This window comes from Tiliqua scincoides, chromosome 2 (genome assembly GCF_035046505.1).
Source record: "Tiliqua scincoides isolate rTilSci1 chromosome 2, rTilSci1.hap2, whole genome shotgun sequence".
In the NCBI taxonomy this organism is placed as follows: Eukaryota; Metazoa; Chordata; class Lepidosauria; order Squamata; family Scincidae; genus Tiliqua; species Tiliqua scincoides.
In genome coordinates, this window is record NC_089822.1 from 177472493 (window position 1) to 177490608 (window position 18116).

Here is an 18116-nt window from a genome sequence, read left to right on the forward strand (position 1 = left end):
GCAAAAGGCCATCCATAAAAGACATCAGCAAATGCTATTAGGAGGACTAGTCATCTGTGTCAACATTTCTGGTGGTGACAACAACAGGAGGGTAATGTGGCAAGAAAAATGCCAGAAAGCATAAGCCACATTAGGGGACACAGACTCCTTGCTACTAGAAGCCAAGGTATTGCCTTTGTTTATGGATTATTAGGGGGGTGGGTCCTAAGTGAGACTCCATGACTCCAGGTCCACTTTATCTCTCTATACTCCCCCAGAAAACACATCTTAAGAGCCCCCCTCCAGCTTGGGTGTGCATAATTCTGGGGTGCTAGCTTGGTCCACCACTGAGAAGACCACTGCCAAATTTAATCTGGGTTTCATTTTTGATAACCAGAGAACCAAGACAGAAATGTCAAATCCGAAATATAGACATCTATCATTTGATTTCATCCACAGGAAGTTGTATGTGCCTCTAATGATTCCTAAGGGACCTGTGCTCCTTTTTCTGGTTTGACTGAATAAGTGATGTCACAGTCTTGGAGGTGGTTTCAGGTTCATTTCACACATGAGAATGTCTGCCAAAAAAGATTTTGGAAGGGGCCCAAGACTGGCTTGTCCTGGTTCTAATCGAAAAGACTGAGGAGGGCTTCCAACCTTGCCAGGAACTAATTCACTGCTTTGAGTGAATTAATGCTTCTATACTTACTTTGTGAAATTGACTCTGTGGACCTATGCAGAGAAGTGGGGAGCGCATACGTTGATGTACTTGCCTACTGACAAGGGACAGGTGTTGACTTCCCTCCTTCCTCACTGGAGGGGTGGGGCAGTGGCCCTTACCTGGTGGCCACTGGAGTCTCTGCTGAAGGGGAGCAGCCATTGGGCAAGCCCAGAGAAATCTGGGGGAAGGGTGCAGCAGACCCTGAGGGGAGCAGGAGCATAAGATAAATTATCTGCCGAGGGTAGGTGTAGAAGAGTTCCTAGCTGTCAGACATACTTCACCTTATGGTCCTTGTGGGGAGAGAAAGGAATGAAAAGAGGAAGATCTTTTTTTGATATAAGAGACAAAAGCTGCAAGGGAGGGTGAAAACAGGCTTTGGAGGAGGCGAGGTTAAGGCTGCAGGTCTTGTTTATGGATGGCCTCTACTATGAGATCTCTTGCTGTTGCTAGCTGACTCTAGGCTGGCAATAGCACTACTCATGCAATACACAGTTTTGGTACATGCATTCATGCATGCCATTAAAAAAAAAAACTAAAAAGATACAGCGCTCCTTCTCCAGAGCCTACCTGGAATGTGGAAATGCTTAGGAGCTTGGTATGAGGTTGGTGTAGAAGACCTCACATCTAACTGGCTATAGTAGGGGGAGCTGCGTCCGCTCTCTGTTCCTTGAAAGAGCAGATTGGAGGGAGCAGCAGACAAAGAGAGAAAGAGAGAGGCAGAGGAAAACTGGTGTTAAAAGCAGCCATGTTAGAAGAGTAGCAAGCCACCTGTGAATCAATGATGGGGATGTATGGATGGAGGGGTGGTGGTGGTGGTGATGGTGGCGGTGGCGTCAGCTTCTACCATCATGGTGAGGGGTAGGTGTTGGGTTCACAGATGAATAGGAGCCAGAGGAAAATTCCACAGGTGCATGTCATCAGGGAGAGTTCTAAACCCATTCCAGGGATACCAAAAACACTGTACCAGGATTTCCCCAGCAGCAGCACAAACTGGCACCAGGAGTGCAAAGTCTGAATCAGAGATTTCATTTTAGTAGAAGGGGAGGTTCTGATGAACTAAAATTTTAGAGGACACCCAGGATCAGACAATTCTACTGGACATGCCTTTATCTGTGTTTCTCTTCCCTGCTCTGTTGGCTTCCTTAGTGCAACAAATCAAAACCCAGGGTTGGCTGTGTTCATGCTGACGAAGGGTTTCCTAGCATCTCTGACTGTGCACAGGAATCCTGTGGCATGCATTGCTTCCCACATCATTTGCTCCTTTCAATTTCATCTTTAGCTGGGGGTCACCATTTTGGACTTGCGACAGAAAAAAAAAAGATATGCACAATGAGGTGAAGTCCCAATAATAAACTTTTCGCTATCCTAGGAGATAGGCTTGGTGTATGAGGTGGCCACAATGTAGTTGATGACTCGTCTACTACTCAGTCAAGAAATGGCCCTACCAATGCAAGACACTGCCCATGGGATGTCAATTGTACCCCTTTTCATAGTTAAGACTTCACAGTGCAAACTCTTCAGGAATGAAAAGATGTCTTGGCATTGACTGCACCTCAGAGAGAAGGATGATGTTGCCATGCTGGTTTCTGGTCAGCAAGTGCGCTCCACTTAATCTTGGTGAAGAGTCATGCCCTTACCTGAGCGATAATAATGATGTGGGGAGCGTGGGATAGTGGGGGACATGCCTTGGCGGCTGTAAGTGGGAGAGTCAATGTAGCCTGGGCTGGAGGCTCGCCTCTGTCTGATGTCCATGCTTTCATAAATATCCTAGAAAAGCAAATGTGTATCAATAAAGATTTAGTCCTATGGAGGTACATGCATGAGTTTCACCACATATCCCAGCTCTCTACATTTTATTTCATTATAGGCATCCTCTTTCTTTCCCCAAATTGAGGGTAGGGAAAAGGTAACATCTCAAAGACCTTTGGCGTTACTGTGGTCACAACTACTGCAATCTTCTCTGGGGGGCACCTTTAACAGTGTAATCTCAAATTGAGTAGTAATACAGTTCAGCACTGGGGCCTTCTTGGTCTAGCTTTCAGTTAATGCTTCTTCAGCTTCAGAAATTCCACAAGCCCTTGATATACGAGCCCTTATATTACCCCACTGTGGTGTATGATTACCTGAGAATATGGAGACAATGTTCCAAGAGACTGGAAATGACAGGAGGCCAGAGACAAGTCACAAAGGAGTAAAGAAATAAAGAAAAAAGGGGAAAATGGTTACAAGTTGACAGAACTGCTCAGGGCCACAACATGGTTCATCTTCTCCTAAGTTCCTGTCCACTTAGCAAAGAGCCTGTAGTGAGCTCCAGGCTCTTCCTTTCCCCCATCCATTGCTCCTGCGCTCAGCAACCATTTTTCTTCAGGATAGTGTTAAACGGCCACTACCTGTGAGCAGACACAGCTCCAATACAAAAGAACTTTAGGTGGCATGGCCAATTCCACAATATTACATTAAATTTAAGCAGATCCTGTTTTTAATTCTATAAGGGTCAGCTTAAAGGATATAAGCGTGGCATGTCCGATTTGATCAGCATGAGCTTGACAGACACATCTTTCTGGTGGACTACTGCAAGCCCAGACTTACACCTGATCAAACATGATAAAGAAGCATCACCATCTTCCCCTTTCTTTCTCCTCACAATTTTAAGACACGAGCAGGGAAAGTGAATGGCTGAAGTGGTCCTGACACAGCATCGCAGATTTCTCTTGAGCAGTCCTCCTCCACAGGCCGGAGCATGTCCTCAAAACATCATCACATGAGGAAAGCAGGAGTGCTTGTGAGTATCACACAGAGAGTGATGATATAAGGTAGGGGGTTGTACTAGATGACCTATTAGGCCCCTTCCAACTACTGTATATGATTCTATGATAAAGTGCCATCTGTTGGAGACCCTGGGCCAAGACCACACCTCAGTACTACTGACTACACCAAACACCCTCCTGAATGGGGTGAGATGCACCAGACTCCTCTGCAAATGCAGACACAACTTCTCAGTGCATTGCAGCAGAGTGTTTGCATGAACAAGGAAAGAAATGGAGAGCATGAAGTATACAGGTAGGGTGAACAGGAGCAAGAGGTATCTTCACTTGCCCCATTTGAGAAGAGAGTTCCCCCAGACTGCTGCTCACGCCCTCTGTGTTTTAGAGCAGTGTTTCCCAAACTGTGGGTCGGGACACACCAGTGGGTTGCAAGCTGATTTTTGGTGGATTGTGAAAGGTTTCTGAAATTAAAAAAAAATTGCAAGCACCCTTGCCCAGTTTGAAGAACAAAAATGCAGAAGAGGGTAATCCAGATGGAGAGACCACTCTCATAGCTGGAATGCTAAACTGTGGTATGAAGTAATCATTATACCCCCAAATTAAAATGTCACATTTTTCTATTTTCTCTAGTAATTGGCATGCTGTAGATCAAGTGTGAACCCAGTTTCAGCCTTTTGTCTGGCCTGGAAGTCCATAACTACACATCTTGCTCTCTAGTTCAGCCTGGAATGACTGTATTGGGGCAACCGTCCTTGAAATCCATTTCTAGAGAGAGTGTAGCAAATGTCTACATACACATACTATATATGTTAGGCCTCTAGTAGCTTTGGGAGCACAGAACCATGATAATTATTAATAGATACTTTATTAATTCTTATTAATAAAAACATTTCTTTCTATATCACTTTTTTTGTCTTGTAAAGCAATGTGGGTTGTGATAGACTGTCATTTTTTAAAATGGGTGCTAAAACGTTTGGGAAGCACTGTTTGACAGCTTGTCCAGAGTGATCAGAGGCAAAGAAGGACAAGATTTTTATATCTCTGTTCCTTTCATAAAAGAGAGACGTTCACCAGGTGCAGCTTTTCTCCTCTCTTCACTTTCCAAAATTGTACCTGCCCAAATCCCCCTCTTTTGTACAAATATGAAATGTTGTGAAGCCCTGTCTGTTTTTGCAGTTGGTGACCACAAGACTGCCCAGGGGGATATCTGACATTTCAAGTCAATTTGACTGCATTACAAAACATGTTCGTTTCCTAGAATTGCCCCTCACTAAAGAATCTGCTGCTCTATTTACACCTATTTTGACATTACAACAGGGACACAAAGCTGAAAACTCTGCCTTCGCTAGCAGTTTATGACACAATGAGTTTATCTCCTCATTTTGCAGCTGAAAAGCTGGAACATGGGCAAGAGGATGAATTACTGCTGAATAATTCTCCTTATGACGCAACCATCCTCCCATGAGATATATGAAAGAGGAACGGCAATGATTTTAGTGGGTCTCAGTGCCCTTTGAAGAATGGACTGTGGAATAATTCATAAAAAGGCAAGTTCTGTGATTTGCTGCTTCTCCTCCACACTTTTGCCCTGTCTCCAGGACATGCTTCTGGTGTGCTGATACTGGCAGTTGCAAAAGATTGTACTTTGGCCACTTGTAAGAGTTCAAGAATGACTTTTAGCTCAAGGCAGACTTGTTGAGTGCTGGATGTTTTCAATTGCTAAAAACCTAGCCTCCTCCTGAACCAAACACACTCACCTTACTCCAGTTTCACTAGCCAGCCTTTTGTCCAGCAGACTCTAGCAAGTCCAAGGGGGATCAACCCAACCCAGCCCAGTCCAGCCCAGGTCTGCTATTTTCCCTGCCAAACCTCAATGGAAGTCTGCCTCTAACAATGGAATACAGGTTAGAACCTAAGATCCAGGCTTTGTTTGACAAATGAGACTCATATGAAGAGTGTCTTTCTCATTTTCTGTTTCAAGGCTATCACGGCTACCCACTCTCTTCTTTTCATTAAGGAGACATGATCAAGGACACAGCTGTAAAGAGCCCCTATATTTATTATACATCAAGAGGGAATTCTTCGAGGTAGCCCTCCTCCTCAAATCACCCTCTTGTGGTTACACTGCACTTGAATCACAACTGGATTCTCTCCTCTTACCCCTGGACAGATGACAGACTGCCATGTGAGGGCTTTCTGTTTCTTCTATTTTCCCCCAGAAGCAGGGTCCTCAATCAGGTCTCCCCTTGACATTTTCACCTATTGACAGGATGGTTGCTTAGCAGTAACCATGTTGGAGCCTGCTTTGTTCACTCCCTTTTGGTATCATGAATCTCACATAACCTCATTCAAGTTCACGGCGTTTACACCTATCAAACACCAATAAACGTCTGTTTCTGCTGCAAGCTCTTCTGGCCTCCTTTGCCCCTGGTGTAAGTGCCAAGAAGCTGTACCTCCCCATAGCTATATCTCTCCAGCGTCTCGTCCGACGTGTATCTGTGATAGGGCTCATAGGAAATGAGGTCGGGGCGCTGCACCTCGTAGATGGCTTTAATCTTGGGAAGAGCAGCCAGGTCTTTGTAATTAAGGATCTCATTATCCACTTTAGCCTAGGGAAAGGGAGAGACAGAGACAGAGAGACGAAGACAGAGAGAATGGTAAAGAAACAGGAACTGGGGCGGAGAGGGGGAAGGGCAAGTTGGGATATATAGGTTGAAGGCAACATCAGAGCAAACAGAGCCAGATTGTTACCACAGAGGGGAGAAGAGGGAAGGATCAAACCTTGCAGGAGGTGACAGGATTCTCCCAAGTTAGATGCGACAATGATGGGAAGGAGCTTGGGAGTTGAAAATCAACGCCTTGGCTATGTGCATCTGATGTTCTCAGATGCTGCCCCCTAAAAGCAGTATCAGCATCAAAGGCCTTTGGTAGTCAGGGATTCAAGGATGGGTGCGGATATCCCAGAACTTAAATCTTCACCTTTTCACTGCTCAGTGGATCTGGAAAGATTATGTTCCCAATCCATAAGTACAGAGATCTCAACAACTACAAGGTTTCATGGGGCGGGCTCTTCTTCACCTGGGACTCATAGGATACATTCTAGGTTACATCTGTAGGAGCTGCAGGCTTTAGTCACAACCACTACTTGCCTGTTTCGGTCACAAAGTGGTACTTACACAGATGACTCGGTTGGGGGAGCCAATGCTGGAGCCAGGTGGGGAGATGGATGTTTCTGAAGTTCTTCTGTGCTGTGTGGGTAGAAAATGAGTTATAAATTAAACTCTTCCCAGCCTCTGCCTTATCCACGACACTGAAGGAAACAGTTCAACTAGCTCTGGCCCAAACAGGCCATTTACCATTGGCAAAGATGGAATAGACCAGCGGTTTTCAAACTCTCTTGGAGAGTTGGAGCCGCTCTAAGGTGTTGCGGGGACGGGGGGCATGAGGCAGCGGGAAGGCAGCAGGGGCTTGGCTGCATGTACCTGAGCCTCCTGCAGCCTCCCAGGGGTTCAGGGAGCCCTGCATGACCTTCTGCAGGGCTCCCCACAGCTTCAGAAGTGAAAGTGGAGCTCCACTTTCTGCTTTAGCAGAGGTGGGCATGATCGCTCCACTTTTGCATTCAAAGCTGCAGGGAGCCCTGCAGAAGGTGGCACAGGGCTCCCTGCACCCCCGGGAGGCTGCAGGAGGCTCAGGTACGTGCAGCCAAGCCCCTGCAGCCCCCTGAGTGGCGTGATCCTGGGGATTGCACTGCTGCCTCCTTCCTGCATCCAGGCTGCCCCCGCCCCTTAAGGTGAAAGTGGCCAGGGCCCACAGGCTGGGGCAGGGCTTTTCAGACTGGGGTGTTGTGATGCCCCAGCCTGTGGGCCCTGGCCTCTGCCCTCTTAAAGGGCGGGGGCAGCCTGTAGGCACGGAGAAGGCAGCGCACAATCCCCAGGATCGCGCTGCTTAGGGGGCTGCTTAGGAGTTACCCAAGCCTCCTGCAGCCCCCCCCCCCAGGGTGCAGAGAGCCTGGCATGACCTTCTGCAGGGCTCCCCGCAGCTGTGAAAGTGAAAGTGGAGATCCTGGGGATCACGCCGCTGCCTTCCCCCTCCCCTGCTGCCTCCACCCCACCCCCGCAAGCACTTACAGTGGCTCAAACGCTCCACAAGAAAAACACTGGGCTGGGGCGCCATGATGCCCCAGTTTGAAAAGCCCTGGCATAGACTGACCTGTCTATATTCCTTCTTCTTCTGAGGCCTTCCTTCTTGTATGTTCCACAGCACTTTGTCACTTTGTTTGTCATGCTTTGCAAACCCCATCGCCAACATTCCATACATGTTGTCTACTGGAATAAGCCATTTCAGATTCAATCCAGTGAGTGGGTATTATTAAATAATTCCGAAATGTTGTCAACAAATTCACTTTGCACTTGCATCAGTTACTTGTAGTTAACGCAAACTGATTAAGGGTGCAATCCTAACCCCTTATGTCAGTGGTTTCCAGCACTGGCATAGCGGTGCCAATGGGACATGTGCTGCATCCTGCAGTTGGGTGTCACTCACGGAGGCCTCAGAGCTGCGTGCTCTGAGTAAGGGAGTGTTTGTTCCCTTACCTCAGAGCTGCATGGCCCTTATGTCAGTGCTGGAAACCACTGACGTAAGAGGTTAGGATTGCACCCTAAATCAGAGACTCTAATAAGATCATACAAAGTCTGTGTAACTGCCACCAACCATCTCCCTGCACCTCTTTGGCCAACATATCTGTCTGGTTATGTTTGTTAACAGAAAAGTGTGATGCGATATAATCATATTCAGTGATCCTTCTCCCTGTCCACCATCTCCAACTTCTTGACTGTTGCTTGCAGCGGGTAAAGAAATACTGAGTGTGATGATGAGGAGTCATGTATTTCTTTTACTAGAGATGCATGGGAAACATCTCATAGTCAACGTGTACCAGAAAATCATGGCCAAATATGGTAGCACATGTCTGCAGCATATCCTTAAATGTTTGGAGATGTATATCTCCCTTTTATGTGTTTACCACAGCAAATGGTGATGTAGATACAGCTAATATGAAAGCTGCAAAGAGTGTGAAGTGACTCACAAGAGCCAAGAGACAGGGATTCAGGGCCCAATCTTGAGCCCAGTGCAACGGCTTACTGCTGGCGTGTGCTGTCACAAATGTACCATAAGGAATGTTTGTGAGCCTTAATGTGAGCCCTGTGTTGCGCTGGGCCAGCTTTGGCATTAGGCCTGTGTTCTGCCATCCGTGGTTGACCAGGCAGCAGAGAGGTGAGTGAGAGTGTGCGGGCAGGCCGGGAGAGGTGTTCTGGAGTGGGGGAGGTTGGGGGAGGGCAGGCGTTGTGTGGGGAGGAGACATAAGGCAGGTGGAGGGAGTGGGGCCAGAGGGGGTGAGACTGGTGGAGCTCAGCTTCACCAGATCCTGAGCCCCGTGTCAGGCTATCTGGCCCAACACGAGACTCATCAATTCTACAACAGCTCAAGAGCCACTGCAGAATTGAGTAGCCCCACTGTGGGGCTACTTCCCTTACTTGGGAGACCCTGAGGAGAAGGCAGCAGCTGCCCAGGGCACACAGGATACTGCAGCAGCCATTTTTGACACCCCAGCAGCCTTGGGCAGCTCAGAATTAAATTGCAGATGTTTGGTCTCCTTGGTTATAGCTTCAGAGCTGTTTGGATCTGTAAATACAATCCAAGTGCACAAGGCCTGGCACAGCAAATCCCTCACAGCTGACACATTTAGACTTCCATTTCCCCCATGATTGCTGTGTGGAATGGCCATGGTTGCCAGAGCAAATCAATTAATAATCTGGCCATCTTGTAGTCTTAGAAAGTGCTGTTGCTAAGGGGGAATTTGGGCACATTATTCCAGGTACCACACCTTGAGGGGGTATCTTAGAGGCCTCTGGAAGTGCCTTTCAGAGGCTTCTAAGACAACTCTTCAAGGCGTGGTTGTTTAAAAATGGGAGGGAGAGTTGTTATGGGCAGTATGAGTGCCCCTGGGTTAAAAAATTTTGTGCCCCTGGGTGCCAGATGCCTTAGCTAAGCCTCTGGTCTCAGATACATTCTCATTTCAAATATAACAATCAATTTGTGTTCAAGTTGTGCTTCCCATCCACCCCCAACTCTGCTTTTACCTTTAACTTTTTTTCTGCCCTTGCTGCTTGTTTGCAGATGGGGTGCCACACTTCTGACCCTGAAACACAGGAGACCAGTAAAACATCAGAAAAACAAATTGTTCAGTTTCCCACATTCAAAAGAACAGTACCTCAGAAGACTTTCCACACTCCCTGGTCTTAGTTCTCTGCTTCCAGCATGGCCCCGATCCTGATTACAAGTTGGCCCATTAATTTGCTGGAACTGTACAGCGTGCCTCTCCTTGTGTGTTACACTGTATGTAGGCGCATCACATAACCACAGAGTTGAAAGGCCATATAGTCTAACACCCTGCCACAAGGCAGGAGTCTCCACTCTGATATCCTGCAGTGTACACATTCCAGAACTCATTGTTTAATGAGCAGAGAAGTGACACACCAAGAAAAATGCCCCCAGTGCAATAACTTTGGTTAAGTCATGCAACAGGATCAAGATCTGAATACGGATCACAACTAGTGCCTTCCAATGTATGATTCCTTACATACAAGGCGAATGAGATATTGGTCCCAGAGGCCAAAGGGAATGCAGGTTAGCTAGCTCCCATGCAACTAACTCCTGCAAGATATGCTCTGGAGCAAGTTGCTCTCTCTCTCTCTCTCTCTCTCTCTCTCCCCCTTCCTTCCCCCCCCCCCCGCCCACACACTCTCCAAATTTTCCTGGGCTTGACAACTGGGTTGGAATGAAGGTGGTGTAAATACCTCCACTTAGCAAATTGGCTAAGTGATAAACTTTGTCCCAGTCTTTCTTGATGCTGAGAAAAATGGTTGGCGGTAGGAAAGAGCATTGCCTGGGACATGTGGCAGCAAAAGGTGCAGTGAGAGGTGGTACAAACAGAATGCCCAGGAGTAACCAAGTTTGTCAGGCAAGCCAGTGGAGCCAAAGCACTAAGATGCCTCAATATTTAGGGCCAGCTCTGAAAACGACAACCCAGTAACAGCCCGATCCTGAGCTGCCCACAGCGCCCAGGTTTGGCGGCTCCGAGGAGGGTTGCCGCTGAATCCTGTGCCTCCTGCACTACCTTGGGAGGCACCTCGGGAGAAGGGGACGCTTGTCCCCTTCCCCCAAGTAAGGTAAGCAGCCCCGCAATGGGGCTACTCTCTTTAGCACTGACCAAAGGGTCATCGCTAAAGTAAAAGCGCTCGTGTAGGGCGCGCAGCCCTGCATGAGCACTCTGGATCCTGCGGAGCACAGCTCCGTGGATCCGCCTTTCTCCCTCCCCCGACATGCCTCCCACTCGCCCCCTGGCATGGAGCCATGCCGTGGACCACAGGATTGGGCTCTCAGTCCTCTATTGGGTGTGGATACAACCATTGGTAAGAAAAAAATTCAAATACCACCTTCCCACCCTTGCCTCTGCTTTCATAGCTTCACTGTCTAATGGAAGGAGAGAACAAGACAAGCTCTTGGAGTGGTGATGACCCTGCATGCCATTGATCTGTGGGCATTTATTGATTTTCCTAAGATCCTTGAGCCTTAATGGCATGGCCACAGGAACATACCGTCAGCGAGTTCTGAAAAGAATGGTGGTAAGAAGAGATGAAACACTGACACTGTGATATGACTCCACATCCTGCAAATCTGTGGCTGCATGGCCCTCTTAGGATCATTGCTATCACTCCAAGTCTGAACACTAGCAACGTCTGGCTGCAGGTAAAGATCAGAGTGAGGTTCCCCCTGTGTACACAAGCCCCTGCAAAGTTTGAATTAGATACGCTTCTGTCTACCTGACCATGCCAAGACATCATCCAAACTATCCATCAGGTGACTGAAAAATGTATAATGCTCCCATTGACTCTCTGCTGAAATGCAATGATTTGTCTTTGCAGAAGGCAACACACAACAAGCACAACAAACCCTGGCAGACATCCATTCACTGCATACATTCACTGCAAGAGATGAACATTTTCTTGCTGGACAGTCCATGAACTCCATGCTATTCCTGGAGAAGAGAAAGCACTGGAAATTGTTCCCATAGCAGCTGAAACAGTGTGCCACAGGAGGACCCAGTGCTCATATCCACCCGTGGTGGCATGCAGATTGCTTTGAAAAGGGGTGAGTGGGTGGTGAAAACCCAAAGAAGAACAAACAAAAATTTTCAGGTGCAAGGGACAATTTTCTTAAAACCTGAAGGTCCCAATGCATTTTGAGCTATACACTCATTGTCAGGGGACTGAACTGGTCTAAGCATTGCCCTTGTTTCAGTGCAGATAAGCCAATGATCAGTTTGGACTGAAAACTGGTGCAGTGAGAACCTTGGTGGTTAGATGCCTGAGATGTGCATTCATCTGCACACTGGATTTGTAAGTGTGCCCAGTGGGCAGGTTGTAACTGACCAGCTTTTCCCAGAAAAAAAGCAATAAATCTTTCAGAAAAAGTTGTGGTTGCTAATCAATGCTTTACAGAATGCTTCCCCCCCCTCTAATACTGGGTTTTTCTCCCTTGAACTCACACACATACATCTGTCTGACGATGTGTGCACAGTGGAACCTCATTTTATGATAGTAATCCAGTCCAGAGGCACCATTGTATTGTGAAAACATTGCAATGTGAACCCAGCAACACATTGTTTTGTGGCAATTTGTTGCAAACCTTGGAAGTGGAAGTTTTTGCCACAGATCTCAGCTATTTCTCTCTCTCAAAAGTTATTTAAAAGGTGTCTATTACATTTCATATGGGTCACGGTTATCAGTTTACTCCATGATGTAATTATAAAACACAAATTACAAAGCTGTAGCCTTCTCTCAATACACATGGCCACAATGTCAAAAACATGGCTACTGGTCGAGATGCTACCTAGAAAGCTTATGTTTGCATCAGTGTTCACAATGGCCAGGCCAGTTTAGCCTGATTGCACTGATTTGGCGCAATAAGGCCCCACACTGCTGCAGAGGGTGGGTAGTCCACAGCCAGCACTTTGCATAGAGTGCCTCCACACTTAGGCTGGCAGGATCTCCTATGTGACCTGCCCTCCTACACTTGGGTCCAATTGGGCCAAAATTGCACCCCAGAAGCAGCTGGTGCAGCATTTCACATGGGGTGCCATCAGCCCTGGGCTTAAAGCTGCCATTTGTGTGGGTGAGTAGGGGGGCTGCCGGGAGGATGGGCCCCCTACAAAAGTGTTCAGCATTGAGACCACAGCTCCTAAGGCCAGTCCTGACATCATCTATATAACGTTCCTTCCATACGCACAGCCATGATGTTAAAAACACTGCTATTTGCTGAGATGCTGCCAAATACTTACATTCACGTGCCTGATTGGCTTATTGATCACACACAAGATCCTCTTGACAGAAGTCATGAACCCATCGTAAAGTGAATAACTTACCATATTTGGAATCTTGTTTTACTACAGAGTGTCCATCATAAAGTGATTTGATCATAAAGTGAACTCATTGTAAAGTGGAGGTCCATTGTATAAACATGACATGGGAAAGTTAACACATTTCTGTGTTCTGAAAATCAAGTAGTTATCCCCAAGTTCTCCAGAAATCACCATCAATTTTCAGGTGACCACTAAAAGCAAAGAACTCTTCCTCCCATACCATTTTTTAAAATCCTTCTCCAAGCTGTTATTTTTCAGACAGAGTACTAAACCAGACTTAAAGTATTCAAGATCTTTTTTCTAACATGATATAATGTTAACATGATGTAATGTCCTGGAGACGCTATCAATTTCTCCAGGATTGCTTGTAGTGGTCACATTAAGATGGATGCTGATTTCTGGAACCTCCAGGCCAATCCAGCAGGAGTGGCAACCCAATTTTCAAAACACAGAAATATGAACATACAGATGAAAACATCCTGATACACGCAAACACTACTGCAGTGTCTGAGCATCTGCTGGGCAGTCCTGACCTTCACATGCCTGTTCAACTGGCCACCTCCTAGCCATATACTGTATCATTCATGTCTATAGCCAGAAAACCACATTCCCCACCCCCATCCTTTTTCTACCCACAGATATTTCCCCTTGCACCCATGGTCACCATAGCAACTGGCATCTCTTGCAGGCAGAGTAGCAAACATGACAGCCAGGTGCATTTCTTTGGGGGAGTTGCTATTGCTCCACGCCCACATCAAAGTGGCAGGCTTTCTGCTGGCACTATGCTGGCTGATGCCAATGTGACACGAATGGCACGTCCACTCCCCCATAATGAGCCAACTTTCATATGCCACCCCCACAGAGGAATCAGCCCATCCCTAAGCCAATAGTTCCTGCAGTGTGAGGGTGGGATGGAGCTAACCCTGCAATTAATACAAACAGACACAGGGTAATTAGTAACTCAAGGTGACAAGCACCTAAAGGTTGTTCAAGGGACAGATACCCTCCCTCTAAGCTGAAAATAGACCGATAGGAAAACAAACCCTAACTCACATTGAGATATAGTAATTTCTTCCCACTCCCAAGCCCCAGACATTCAGGGCATAGACAATAACCCAGCAGTTCCCAACTGTGTGTTGTGGCCCCCAGGGGAGCTGCCACAAACCACCAGGGGTGTCGTGGGTTGTGCACTGGCCGAGCCAGTGGGCAGCAAGAGCACAATGCAATGCAACAGACCATAGGGCAGAGGCTATGTTCTGTAGGCTGTGCATTGCTTGTGGCATTTTGGGTGCTCTGGGGGCCCTTCCCCCTCCATATCCTCCTTACATGTCCTTTCAGAGTCACTTTCTGGTCATGGAACCCGGAAGTAAGTGCTGATGATGTCATCATGCTGCGTTGTCATCTTATCAGCACTTACTTCCAGATTCCGGACTGGCACCAGCGGAAGGAAGCGTGTCACACTCCAGGTAAGACTGAAAACCACTGCAATAACTGCTCGAGTGAGCTGAGCTTGAACATTCAAATAAGTTTGCGTGGTGGCTTAATCATGTGACCTCCATTGGAACATCTCAACTTACATCTCTGTGGAATGGTTGAGATAATGTTAATCTCAGTTCCATACAAAGTGCAGTGAAGGTTCATTAGTACATCTTTAAGAAAAACTGAAGTCCATCACGATGGAGGATTCAGCAGCCTTCAGAGAGATGCAGAACATGGCTCTTGAGTCACATTCACCTCTGTGTTACAGAATGTTCGAAGTACAAGTTTTAATACCAGTGTTGTGTCTGCAGCATAGATAGAAGCAGGCAGCCCACTCCACAGTGTGACCCACAAAGTTCGTGCTCCTACCTGTGAGGTACATCTCTTCCCCTTCTGTAAACATCTGGTGGCAACGCACACATCTGGCACAAGTAGGGTGGTAATGCTTCCCTCCTGCCTAAAAGAACCAGAGACAGAAAAGAGAATTGTTCAGTAAACTGATCGTGTCAATTCATATTGGTCAGCGTTTCTTCTGAGAATTTACTGATGGATTCATTAATTATATATTTAGCTTGCTTTTAGGCTAACAGCCCGTCAGCCCCTACAATGCAGGTCACAATAAGAATAAGCAACAATTACAATCAATATAACGTACTAGCAATAGAGTGACTTGGTATAATAATTTTTAAATCCAGTTCATAAAATCAACTTATTTTTTTTTTTTTTAAAGAAAACCAGTCTGAACAACCAATTCAATAGCATTAAAAATATATATACCATTTCACCCACCTTACTTTAAAAGTCTGGTAGAATAAAATATTTTAAATTTCCTCCTTCAAAACCATCAAGATAAGAATGCTGTGGAAATCTGGAGGAAGGAAGTCTCAAAGATAGGGAGAATGATACGGTCAAATAAGCCCTACTCTTAGGAGTCACCAAACAAGGAAGAGATACAGAGCAGAGACTCACTAAAGGATATTAGCATCCAAGAAGGATAACTGGAAACCCCTCTGGACATGTGAGAGGACTCCAGAGTACAGTTTCTCCCCCTCTGAATATTGGGTGCCATTTTCATTACTGATACAAGACCATGAGGGGAGCTTGAGAAACAGAGGGGCAGGTGACATTCAGAATTGGGTAGTGCAATCCCTTTAAAAGTTATCATTGCAACAACATATGAAAAAGAATTCTCTCTCTCTCATCTTGGCCAGAAGAACACTGTTTCTGAGATACTCATGTGCATACCGTAAGATTAATAGAAAATTATGTATAGCAGTGTTTCATATGTATTAGATGATGTTTTGTGAGCTGCCTTGTATATCCAAAAAGACAGAATAATTGATTAGATATGCAGCACCTTAAATTAAGCCCCAAACTAACTTGTAACCAATTCAATGCACCGTCACCACTGATGTTCTATATGTTTTGAGTGGTACACCAACATCTCTGCTGCTACATTCTGAACCAATGGACATTTCTGAATCACTTTCAAGGGCAGCCCCAACAGAGCATGTTACAGTAATTTGTCTGGAAACTACAAGGAAATGCATTTTTTTCTGAGAGAAAGAACCCCAATAAACTCCAGTAAAGATGGTTAATTAATAAAGTCAGGTGGAGAAGGCACCTTGAGAAGCTTCTATTCTACTCACTCAGTACATGGAGAACCAAGGACCATAGTCAACACCTAATCCAGTAAATGTCTCCACTTCTTACACAATGTCACAAAATTCTGCACGCCCCCCCCCCCCATGGCAATCACACAACTTCTCAGGATGTGAGCTTACCTGCAACTTACCTGTGGACAAATAGCAAAGGAACACCTAGTGCTAAACTATGTCAACATGTCTGATAAACTGGGTGCAACTGAAGTTATAAAAAATGCACCAGAATGACAGCTAGCCACTGAAGCACAAAGTTTGCTCACCAAACTCAAAATACTGCAGGAGTCTTTGAAACCAACAGGACCATTCAAAGACTGCAAAGACTAAGAGCTTGTGGGATTCACCCTAATAGTAGCTCTGTGACAAGAACAGCACTGAAAGTTGCCCAGGAGCTCACACTAATGAAAAGGATCATATTTTGCATCAACTTATATCAACTTCTAGGGTTGGAGAAGGTGACAAGTCATAGCACAGACAAGCCGAGGGTGTCATCATAACTGTAAACTACGCTCTGGAAGAGTGTGGTATTATTGTTTTACAAACTTACTAATCTATCTGATTAGTAATGATATGGTCTGGAGAGATGTGCCACTGAGCAAGTTACCAGAAAACCAAGTTTTCAAAACCAGACCTCCTGAAGAGCACAAACCAACACCATGTTTGCTACCCAAGCATCCTGACTTCTTGTTAGACTCTCCCCACCAGAGGGCAACTTTTTTCTGTTGCCTTCACTGGGTATGATACTCCAAGATTAGAAACCACAACCTACTATTTCGCCCACTTGCAGTGTAAAGGGCTGTTCTCCCTGCCCTTTAACAAGGATAATCGGTTTAATTGGTAGCTTGTTTCAATTCAAAAATGTCTGTCAAGATTTCAATTACAGGCTCACTTTCAGGGCTCCAGAGCTCAGATGCAGCCACTGCCTTACCTTGGAGCTCTGCTGCAATCAGCCCCGCTCTGCACCCAAGCATCCCTCCCAAAGGGACATTTTACAGCAATAACAACAGTAGTAATAAGAGAAAGAATGAAGGATGTGGGGAAAGAAAGGATAGGGAAGGCTTTTAATTAGAGGAGCAACTTCTAAGCTAAAGTCAGTCTTCAGACTAGTAAGGGCTTTCTGAAGAAGGGGACATTTGTGAATCACAAGAACAGACTTCCTCATTAGATCATTGATAGAGGATCCAGCAATAGAACACCAATTTTACACTTCCACCTTAATATTACTTGGCAGAAGAACTAAAGTGCATGTTCCCTGCAAAGATTCTTCTGCCCTTGGAACATCAGTTGGAGTTCTTGGCAGAGGCATTGCTAGAGGGGGGGTGGTGCACTAAGTTTTGCAGAGAGCCTCCCTGCAGTGTGCAAGCAGCCCCTCCCCTCGGGAGCCATTCACCTCCGTTTCCCCCACCCACATGGCTCCAAAGGGGAGGGGTGGTGCCGCTCGCATGCTGCAGGGAGGCTCTCTGCAAAACTTAGTGCACCGCCCCCCCCAGCGACGCCTCTGGTTCTTGGGCCTCAGCCACAAAACCAATCCTGTCTCTCAGCCACGAATGGCTGAACCCACCAAGCCCAGAACACTGTAGCAGGGATGTTTGGATGCATCTGCTGCCTTAGCTGCATTACGTGGGACATGCCCTAGCACAGTCCACACCTAATTCTATTTTGGGCCAGTCCTATTGGCGGCTTATGCTGGTGGAACACACATTCTACTGACATAAACAGCCTTATGGTTGTCACAAAAGTGACAGTGCATGTGGCCTGGCCACCTCTGCAAGTGACGAGTGGCTGGGTCTACGCCAGAAACCTGCTGAAGCAGGCAAGGCAGTGCAGGGGTTGAGAGGGGTGCCAAGGAGAAGGTGGAATGGGACGGGTGGGTAGAACAGGGAGGAGATGAGGCAGGGAGGAAGGTGGATCAGGCCCAGAAAGGAGGCGGATTCAGTGGCAATGGTGCCTTCCAAATCCTAACCCCCTTTCTGGGCCTGATCCACCTTCATGGGCCTATGTGGACTTGCATCAGTACAGAGGTGTGCATCGGT

General features: G+C 46.5%; 1 protein-coding gene across 3 annotated transcripts in view; it reads right to left on the reverse strand.

Annotated features, from left to right (window-relative positions):
- ABLIM3 (actin binding LIM protein family member 3) overlaps positions 1–18116 on the reverse strand; it is a 170843-nt gene that overhangs the window by 25162 nt on the left and 127565 nt on the right. For 2 of the 3 annotated variants that reach the window (XM_066613416.1, XM_066613414.1), the window contains exons 7-13: positions 14792–14879; positions 9603–9661; positions 6642–6713; positions 5919–6074; positions 2824–2853; positions 2338–2467; positions 1268–1366 (exon numbers count right to left, since the gene is read on the reverse strand). In XM_066613416.1, coding sequence (XP_066469513.1) covers positions 1268–1366; positions 2338–2467; positions 2824–2853; positions 5919–6074; positions 6642–6713; positions 9603–9661; positions 14792–14879 — 634 coding nt within the window. The remainder of the gene's footprint in view (positions 1–1267; positions 1367–2337; positions 2468–2823; positions 2854–5918; positions 6075–6641; positions 6714–9602; positions 9662–14791; positions 14880–18116) is intronic. The other variant, XM_066613415.1, reaches the window with a different exon arrangement.